This window comes from Bos grunniens, chromosome 16 (assembly GCF_055505025.1).
Source record: "Bos grunniens cultivar Pamir isolate PY7600 chromosome 16, Bosgru_T2T1.0, whole genome shotgun sequence".
NCBI classification, from domain to species: Eukaryota; Metazoa; Chordata; class Mammalia; order Artiodactyla; family Bovidae; genus Bos; species Bos grunniens.
The window spans coordinates 26,454,198-26,464,815 of NC_141180.1; the positions used below are offsets into that span (position 1 = coordinate 26,454,198).

At 42.9% G+C, this 10,618-nt stretch overlaps 1 protein-coding gene across 4 annotated transcripts; it reads right to left on the reverse strand.

Annotated features, from left to right (window-relative positions):
• Positions 1-3,643: 3,643 nt before the first annotated feature.
• LOC147356375 (PRAME family member 8-like) lies at positions 3,644-10,370 on the reverse strand. Of its 4 annotated transcripts, none has more exons than XR_015143235.1 (5): positions 9,594-10,370; positions 8,403-8,696; positions 7,424-7,996; positions 5,514-5,615; positions 4,570-4,692 (listed from the first exon to the last, which is right to left on the reverse strand). XR_015143235.1 is itself a non-coding variant. In XM_086343770.1 (4 exons), exons 2-4 carry the CDS (start codon positions 8,687-8,689, stop codon positions 4,119-4,121), a joined length of 1,434 nt encoding a protein of 477 aa, XP_086199896.1. In that variant the 5' UTR covers positions 8,690-8,696; positions 9,594-9,698; the 3' UTR covers positions 3,644-4,118. The 4 variants fall into 4 exon arrangements, 2 of the variants coding, with proteins under 2 accessions (XP_086199896.1, XP_086199897.1); XR_015143234.1 differs by having other exon boundaries at positions 5,514-5,628; XM_086343770.1 differs by lacking the exon at positions 5,514-5,615 and having other exon boundaries at positions 3,644-4,692; positions 9,594-9,698.
• Between the last annotated feature and the right edge of the window lie 248 nt (positions 10,371-10,618).

Sequence of the window (10,618 nt, forward strand, 5' to 3'; positions counted from 1 at the left end):
AATCACAATAAACTGTGGAAAATTCTGAAAGAGATGGGAATACCAGACCACCTGACCTGCCTCCTGAGAAATCTGTATGCAGGTCAAGAAGCAACAGTTAGAACTGGACATGGAACAACAGACTGGTTCCAAATAGGGAAAGGAGTACATCAAGGCTGTATATTGTCACCCTGCTTATTTAGCTTATATGCAGAGTACATCATGAGAAACGCTGGGCTGGAAGAAGCACAGGCTGGAATCAAGATTGCCAGGAGAAATATCAATAACCTCAGATATGCAGATGACACCACCCTTATTGGCAGAAAGTGAAGAAGACCTAAAGAGCCTCTTTATGAAAGTGAAAGAGGAGAGTGAAAAAGTTGGCTTAAAGCTCAACATTCAGGAAACTAAGATCATGGCATTCGGTCCCATTGCTTCATGACAAATAGATGGGGAAACAGTGGAAACAGTGACAGACTTTATTCTTTTGGGCTCCAAAATCACTGCAGATGGTGACTGCAGCCATGAAATTAAAAGATGCTTACTCCTTGGAAGGGAAGTTATGACCAACTTAGACAGCATATTGAAAAGCAGAGACATTACTTTGCCAACAAAGGTCCGTCTAGTCAAGGCTATGGTTTTTCCTGTGGTCATGTATGGATGTGAGAGTTGGACTAAAAAGCAAGCTGAGTGCTGAAGAATGTATGCTTTGAACTGTGGTGTTGGAGAAGACTCTTGAGAGTCCCTTGGACTGCAAGGAGGTCCAACCAGTCCATCCTAAAGGAAATCATTCCTGGGTGTTCATTGGAAGGACTGATGCTAAAGCTGAAACTCCAATACTTTGGCCACCTGATGCCAAGAGCTGACTCATTTGAAAAGACCCAGATGCTGGGAAAGATTGACAGCAGGAGGAGAAGGGGAGGACAGAGTATAAGATGGTTGGATGGCATCACCGACTCAACAGACATGAGTTAGAGTAAACTCCAGGAGTTGGTGATGGACAGGGAGACCTTGTGTGCTGTGGTCCCCAGGGTCACAAAGAATCGGACACAACTGAGTGACTGAACTGAACATATCTTTTAAAAGAATAAATTCTTGCTTATTTATGGTTAAAATCAATTTTAAAGTCTAATTTATTTCTTGCAGCTTTAAAATGTTTTTAAATTTCCCACATGATTTCTTCAAAATACTGTATTACCTCAATAACTTTTAGAGAAATGTTGTATATAAATCACTGTGGAAGTATTTATTTATACTCAAGTGCCATTTACAGGAGAGTACATTAAAAAATTTTATTTATTTATTCATTCAATTATTTGGCTGTGCCGGGTCTTAGTCCAGCCTACAACATCTTTGATCTTCCTTGTGTCCTTGTGTGTGTGTGTGTTTGGAGGTGGGGGAGGGTACTGAGTTGTGTCCAAAACTTGGGACCCTATGGACTGTAGCCTACCATGCTTTTCTATCCTTGAAATTTTCCAGGCAAGAATATTGGAGTGGATTGCCACTTCTTTCTCCAGGGATTCTTCCCAACCCAGTGATTGAACCCATGTCTCCTCTGTCTCCTGCACTGGCAGGCAGATTCTTTGCCACCGAGTCACCTGGGAAGCCTGAGGGATTTTAGTTGTGGCATGAGAACACTTAGCTGCAGTATGTGAGATCTAGTTCCCCGACAATGATTGAATCTGGGCTCCCTGCTTTGGGACCATGGAACAAAAAGTTCAATTGGGAACTCAGTTGGGAACAGAGAAGTTCCAGGATAGCAAGATTTATTAAAAATTCTAGAGTATACAGTCCTGATTACAAAATTGATTTCTATTCTCTGGTCTGATCTACCAGCAGGTGGCCTAGAAAACCTGAGGCTCAGAATGTCTATCACTGGAGATGAGCCCAGTCTCTCCTATGCCCTCCCATCCCCAGCCCCTCCACACTGGCTACTGGAACAGCTTGGGTGCATCCTGATTCATTGGTGATCACATGCAATATTTGAGTCCAATTTCTGTCTCTGGATTTTGCTTTCCTCCCTATTGTGAGTAATAGAGGTAAGTACAAAGGTTGAAGACTTACGCTATTCACCAGGAGGGAGAAGACTGCAAACAAACCAAAAAAAAAAAGCATTATGGAGTTCTTGCTCAACAACTCCAGAGCCAAGCCGTCAACAAGCAGTATTTCGCAGGATCCTGTTAAAAATCCCATGAACTCTGTGTGCAATATTATATTCATTGTAGGGGGAACCAAACTCTGCCTAAGGTCCTCCCAGCCCTATATCCTCCTCCTTCTCAGAACAAACAATTGAAACCACTGAATCCTTAGCAGAGATTGGCTACATTTTATTTGGCTGCATTTTGTTTAGACATACTGTGAAGGTTAAATTTATGTGTCAACGTCACTGTGAGATGAGATGCCCAGATCTCAGGTCAAACATTAATTCTGGGAGAATCTGTAAGGTTATTCCTGGAAGAGATTAGCTTTGAAATCAGTGTATAGAGTCAAGAGATCAGCCCTCACCAGTGTGGGTGGGCATCGTCCTATCCTCTGGGGTCTGAATGGAATGAGGGCTGCTGCTCTCCCTGTCTTCTAGGTCATGAATACCAGAGCTTCTGGCTCATGAACCTTGAAACTGCAAGACATACACAAGTGGTTCCCTAGTTCCCAGTCTTTTAGCCTTGACTCAGAGCTACACCATCACTTCCCCTGCTTTTAAACCTTAAGACTAGGTCTGAATTATATCACAGTCTTTCCCAGTTCTTTAGGCAACAGACAGCAGACAGTGGGACTGCTCAGCCTCTGTAATCATGTCAGCCTCTTCTCAAACTATGTATGTGTCTATGTATCAGGTGAATCCTGAACAACAACTGCTCAGGGTCACTTAGATAAGGATTTTTTAAAACAGTAAATTTAGTTTTATACAATATGGAGTTGGGTTGAATCTGAGGAGGATGAACTGAGGATAGGGAGAGCTGACTATGAGTTATATGTAATATATAACATACATTTGTTATACATTTGGATGTTCTGATGTCCAGACAAGCTATCCTTAATTTTTCTGATAGAGAGGGACTGGATTTGTGATGGGAATTATCTATTTTGATATGACCAATTACTAAAAATGTATAATTCTTGAATGTGGTATTCAAATAATAGATCCATGTTAAATGTTTTTGCTAATTTAATATTTTTCTAAAAAGAAGTTGCTTGTCTGGCCACAACTTGATTATATCCATAAGGACCACTACCCACCCATGATAGGCATGGAATGGTGAGAACCAGTATCATTTATTGGTAGTATGGAAAACATCTTGCAGAAGTGGGGACCTGTGCTTGTGGCAGTGAAGCACACAAAAAGGCAAGAAACTGCAACTTATACACCGACTGATAGAAGTATGAAGAATACCCATGTCAAGGTCATGGCCTGAGTCAGCAGTGAAAGCCCTGCAAAGAGCTCTTCACTGCAGTTGTTTGCCAGACACTGAGTATGTTCCCCTTTGTGTGTATTAACCCAGTGAACAGCCAAAGAAATAAGCAAGGAGGTAAGAGATGCCCAAGACAGAATAAAGAAATTTCAGGAATGTAAGGTTTTGAATCATGGACAACACAGTGCTTTTTTTTAAATCACAAACTGGAAATAATTAGGACACGTAATAATATATCATGGAGAACAGCAGCTGGTTTTCAACAAGCATCTCTTTATTTATTTACAATTAATTTTTATTGGAGTAGGACTTCTTTACAATGTCCCTTTAGTTTCTTGCTATACAACAAAGTGAATCATATCTATACATGTATCTACTCTCGTTTTAAATTTCCTTCCTATTTAGGTCACCAGGAAAGTATCTTTATTCTTGACCATTTCTGTACATCCATCTCCCCCCGGGATAACTGAAACATGTGGGGCTCAAGCATGTATTCACCTAGGTTCATATTTCAGATTCTAGAAGCCCATGTCTCTGGAAGTTCCATCCCTTCCAGAGTCTACATTTCCCCCTGCAATACTGAGTCCCCCCTCCATATCGCCTTTCCTTTTCCCATTCACATTGAGAAGATGTCTGAAACCACAGCTCTCTTGTCCCTTCATGATGTCCTCATGTTCTAGATTTCAGTTACCAAGTGCCCAGAAGAAAGCCTTTAATAGAGGCAACTCTCTAGGCAGGGGCAGTACATCTGTATACAATGGGATCCAAATGATAGCATATGTTCTCACCACAGTGAAGACAGGGGCTGGGGCTAATCCAGATGATCCTGGGACGTCCTAAGTCTCTCAGAACCTCCAACAGCTGAGCCCGAAGCTGGGCAAGTCTCCCTTCCAAGAGAACACCCTGAGATCTGTAACTCTCCTGAGGGGCAGGATAACGCTCTTGCGTTAAGCAGGGCAGCCCAGCGGTGTGTCGCAGCAGCTTCTCCATAACGGCCATGGACAGGAAGTTCTCACACAGGCTGAAGTACCTGAGCTGGGAGCATCGGCTTAGGGCAGGCAAGATGGCCTCCAGCTGGGAGTCCGTGATCCCACACAGATCTAAGTCCAGTTCCTGGAGGGTGGCTTCAACTTTCTCCAGCAGAACGTGGAGGATCTCAGGATTAAAGTCAGTCATGGTGACACCACTCAGATCTAGGCCCTTTAGCTGACTGATGTTTGGGCTCTGGGACAGGTAGGTCAAGTCTGATTCTGTAAGCCAGCAGTTGGTTATTGACAGGTTGCTCAAGGGGGACTTCAGGCACCTGGGGAGAAACCAAACAATTAGTTCTTGGAAACTGAAGTGCCAGGTTGCATACTGGTGATAGACAAATGGCTTCTACGGAACTAACATTAGTCAGGCCATCTCTTGAGGGCCAATACACTGATTGTCCATCTTATTGAAGGCTAAGTCCTATCACCTTCACTGTGAGACTGAGTTACTTCACAGAATCTAGAGAGCACTCTCTCCTCATCTATCAAGCAGAGTACAACATATTCTACTTCCTTATGGGGATGAATGAAGATACTGGAATGCATAAGAACATGCTATGAGGAGAGCCAGAGAGAGTCTCTTTTAAGTGTGAACATCACTAAATATTAGTGTTGGGTGATAAGATCTAAAAATGACTTTAGATGAGGCTTCCTTCAGTCCAAGTGTGGGCTCCAGATGCCTCTATCTTTGATCAAGTGAGGTCCTAGAAAGATATACATAAGGAATCAACTTATATAAGATCCCACAACATGAAATGTGTTGCCTTCTAGAGGGGCTCACTTACATCCTTGCATCATCTACGGACTTTCTATCACTTTTTATTATCCTTTTCTCTCAGTTCAGTTAACAAACATCACCTCCAGAACCATGCTTCTCCCATATATCAGTTAACGTATCTGGAGCACAAAACACCATATTATAGACAGGGATATCAAGGGAATATTTCATGAAAAGATGGGCACAATAAAGGACAGAAATGGTATGGACCTAAAAGAGGCAGAAGATATTAAGAAGACGTAGCAAGAATACACAGAAGAACTACACAAAAAAGATCTTCATGACACAGATAATCACGATGGTGTGATCACTTACCTAGAGCCAGACATCCTGGAATGCGAAGTCAGGTGGGTCTTAGGAAACATCACTACAAACACTAGTGGAGGTGATGGAATTCCAGTTGAGCTATTTCAAATCCTAAAAGATGACACTGAAAATGCTGCATGTGATATGCCAGCAAATTTGGAAAACACAGCAATGGCCACAGGACTGGAAAAGGTCCGTTTTCATTCCAGTCCCAAAGAAAGGCAATGCCAAAGAATGCTCAAACTACCACACAATTGCACTCATCTCACACGCTAGTAAAGTAATGCTCAAAATTCTCCAAGCCAGGCGTCAACAGTATGTGAACCCTGAACTTCCAGATGTTCAAGCTGGTTTTAGAAAAGGCAGAGGAACCAGAGATCAAATTGCCAGCATCCATTGGATCATTGAAAAAGTAAGAGAGTTCCAGAAAAACAACTGCTTTATTGACTATGCCAAAGCCTTTGACTGTGTGGATCATAATAAATTGTGGAAAATTCTTAAACAGATGGGAATACCAGACCACCTGACCTGCTTCTTGAGAAATCTGTATCAGGTCAGGAAGGAACAGTTAGAACTGGACATGGAACAACAGACTGGTTCCAAATAGGAAAAGGAGTACATCAAGGCTGTATATTGTCACCCTGCTTATATAACTTGTATTATTATATGTCATATAATAATATTATAACTTATTTAACTTATACAGAGTACATCATGAGAATTGCTGGGCTGGATGAAGCACAACTAGAATCAAGATTGCTGGGAGAAATATCAGTAACCTCAGATATGCAGATGACACCACCTTTATGGCAGAAAGTGAAGAAGAACTAAAGAACTCTTGATAAAAGTGAAGGAGGAGAGTGAAAAAATTGGCTTAAAAACTCAACTTTCAGGAAACTAAGATCATGGCATCCGGTCCCATCACTTCATGGCAAATAGATGGGGAAACAGTGGAAACAGTGACAGACTTTATTTTTTTGGGCTCCAAAATCACTGCAGATGGTGACTGTAGCCATGAAATTAAAAGATGCTTGCTCCTTGGAAGAAGAGTTATGACCAACCTAGACAGCATATTAAAAAGCAGAGACACTACTTTGCCAACAAAATTCCATCTAGTCAAAGCTATGGTTTTTCCAGTAGTCATGTACGGATATGAGAGTTGGACTATGAAGAAAGTGCTGAAGAATGTATGCTTTTGAACTGTGGTGTTGGAGAAGACTCTTGAGAGTCCCTTGGACTGCAAGGAGATCCAACCAGTCCATTCTGAAGATCAGCCCTGGGATTTCATTGGAAGGAATGGTGCTAAAGCTGAAACTCCAGTACTTTGGCCACCTCACGCAAAGAGTTGACTCATTTTAAAAGACCCAGATGCTGGGAAAGATTGAAGGCAGGAGGAGAAGCTGACGACAGAGAATGAGATGGTTGGATGTTATCACTGACTCGATGAACATGAGTTTGAGTAAACTCCGGGAGTTGGTGATGGACACGGAAGCCTGGTGTGCTGCAGTTCACGTAGTCCCAAAGAGTGGGACATGACTGAGCAACCGAACTGATAGGGAGTTTAGAAGAGTTTCACTAAGGGCACAAACCTTGTAAACACGGAGCTTCTCTTCAGGAATGCTCTGATCTGATGTAGTTTCCCCACTTCAACATCCTTTTTACTTACCCATTTTTATCATTTCAACATAGACGCCTCCAAAAAAGGAGGAAATTATAAACCCTGGGATGCAAACATCCCAGTCAGTACTCTGTACCTCCCCAGCAGGGTGTCTCACAAGAGCCACTAGACCAGTTTAACCCTCTACCTAGATTAGTGTGGTTATGGGATATCACATTTAAGGAGAGTGCAACAAAGGAGACAATGCTTTTGACATTTTAGGGTTGTGTTCAATGTTACCCAGCTAGTGGTCCACTCCTACCTGAGCATCTGGTCCAGGAAGCCTTCAAGGAAGGAGGGATAGTCCAGATGGAGATCCTGGAGGTGGCCAAGCCTCAGGAACTGAGAGGTAATTTGGACAAGGTGATCCTGCTCCTGCTTCGTGAAGGCAGACAGGTGGATGGGGGAGAGACAGAGTCTCTGCAAATTACTCATCTTTCCTAGGAAAGAAGCAAATGTGGCCAGGGTGGACAGATGCCAAATCCAATTCACTTGCACCTCCTGGATACAGTCCAGCTGCACCATGCTCAGGATCTTCACAACGTTGTCCATTGGCATTGCAGAGATCTTCAGCTTTTTACAGCAGAGATGTACAGAGGCTTTTCTCTGCTCCACCCACCTAAGAAGGTAGGTGAGAAAGTTATCCAGGGTCCTTTTCTTCAGGCAAAGGTCCATAAAAATCTTCAGTGGAGCCAAGTGCAGCTTTGCTGTTGAGCTCTGCTCAGCCACTGGTACCATTCTTGAGCTTGAGCGCTCATAACTGCTGGCTCCAGACCATATGCTCCAGAAGTTCTGGCCAGTATCCCGTAAATCTAGCACCCGCAGTTTGCACCTCCTAGAGGAACAAGGAAATTGATGAGGATGTATCAAAGTACACACAGAATAAAAAAAACAGCCTAACAATTTGACAACATCCTGCCCACCTGTGCTGTAACTTAACATTTCTGACATCATCTGCTGCCTTATTCACTACCCTCTCTGCCTCACTATCCTCCATGCCCCTTCCCCTCTTAATCTTTCTGGTCCTCGACTTTAGTATCTCAAGGCTCTTTGAGGAAGTGGGGAATGTTCTTCTAGGCTCCCATTCACTACAGGCACTCTTCAACTTCCAGAAGGTACTTCCTTTAGCAACAAGGCTTCTGCATTACCATTTTCAGAATGCTTTCCACCCACTCGTTTTCAACCCACCTATCTCCTCTGGGACATCCAAGATTTTATCAAGGTGCTTTAAACACACTCACCTGGAACGAACCTTCTGGGCCAGCAAACCATCAAGTGCTTCCAGCACTGCTTGTAAAGGCCCCATATGAGGCATGTCAATCAAGCCTCCCAGAGGCAGGCGGACAAAGGGCCAGGCTTGCACCATGGCCTTCAGGGTCTCGATGTGTCTCCTGTGGAATGCCTCCATGAAAAGGTGTGGAAAAAGCTCTGTGGGCAGATCCTCCAGAGCAGAAAAGGCCAAAGCATCATCCCTCAGCAGATGCTTTCCTGCCAGGTCCAGGAGTCTGGATGGGTTCTGGACACTCATCTTGACTCTACAAGAAAAGGAATCCTGTAGAAACTGCCAAGGCACAAGGCATCCATCTCAGGCCAAGCAGAAGCACACCTAAGACATTCTCCCACCCTTTCGGAAGAACCTACGCAGGGCCAAGGTCACTGGTCTGGCAGGGATGCCAATGCCTCAGTCAGCCCATGTGACACTCTGGTCTCAATGGGCACAAAGCTATAACTCTTTACCTGCTGGTTTCAGAACAAACCTCTCATAAGTGCCAGTGAGGAAAAAAGAGTCACTAGCCTGTTTAGTAACATCCATTGCTTTGCATGATTCAGGTCCCACTAGAAAGTGGATACCAAGAAGCCTGAGAGTTCACTCCAAACTTTATCTGGGGAAGAGTTTCAAACAATCTCTTTGAGCCCTACATTGGTGAGAGTCATGTGGACCAGCACAGCCTCCAACCTGAGTTACCTCTAACATGAATACCATTGTGTTCAAAATATTTATTTTAAATGAAAATATTTATTTTTAATGGAAAAACACCCCTTTTGGAATTTTATTTCCAAAATAAAATAAATTTCTTATTTCATGAATTATATTATATTCCAAATATAATATATTCCAAAATTATATTTGGAATATTATTTCCAAAATAAAATAAATTTCTTATTTCATGAAGAAATAAAATTCCAAAAGGGATGTTTTTCATTAAAAATACCTTCTTTGTAAAGTCATTTTAAATTGATATCAACTAAAGCACAAATCAAAATATTTGAGATTGAGGCAAAACTACACTGCTAAGCAAAACTAAAACATGAAATGTGTTCATGTGAGAGAAATAATTATTTGAAAGCTCTCACTGCATCCAGAGATACATACCACCCTTTAAGATTTAATTATGGATAAAAAGGGTGTCCTTATAAGGACAGTAACTTACTGCTCTGGTGGGGCCGGTGGGGCGCTCAGATCTCAGATGCTGTGGAGAACCCAGTTGGTATCTCTAGAGCAGGAAGATTCTGCACCTCTTTTCCAGTGCTTCAGACTTTTATACACCTTTTTAGTCCCATCATTCCTCTGTCCCACTACTAACCCAATCAGGAAAGGACACCTGATTAGATTACTGAGTGCCGATTGGATCATCGTATTTCTGTAGGTTAGTTGATTTAATCGGATACACATTCAGGAGACAGAGGATGATGAATCAAGGACCCATTCACTGATTCACAAAGACATTATTCTAGGTGATATTAAGGTAGTAAAAGAGGGCTTCTCTGTGGCTCAGTGGTAAAGAATCTCATGGCAATGCAGGGACATGGGTTTGACCCATGGTCGGGGAAGACACCACAAGTCAAGTAACAACTAAGCCCATGCACCACAACTACTGAGGCTTTGCTCTAAAGCCTGGGACGACAGAGGATAAGATGGTTGGATGGCATCACCAACTCAATGGACATGAGTTTGAGCAAGCTGTGGGAGTTGATGATGGACAGGGAAGCCTGGCATGCTGCAGTCCATGGGGTCGCCAAAAGTCTGAGCAACTGAACTGAACTGAATTGAACTGGGAACTGAAACTGCTGAAAGTGATGCTCTCTGGAGCCCATGCTCTACGACACGAAAGGGCACAGCAGTGAGAAGCCCACGCACGTCAACTAGAGAGTAGCCCCAACTCGCCTCAACTAGAGAAGTGCTCACTCAGCAACAAACCTAGCGCAATGAAAAATAAAATTTAAAAAAGATAGTAAAAGAGAGTGGATCAGAGGAGACAGTGTCACCTTACTGTTTGTTTTCCTCAGAAAGCTGGGATCAGCACAACAAACTGCAGAAAAAGATTAAAACTAAGATGTGAGATGAAGTTGAAGGGTGAACCCTGTGATCAAGGCTTATTTTCCAAGACTGAGAGGCACTGAAGGTGGGCACTGTGGGATCTTTGGGAACTTGGAGTCAGAGAAGAAATAAACCCAG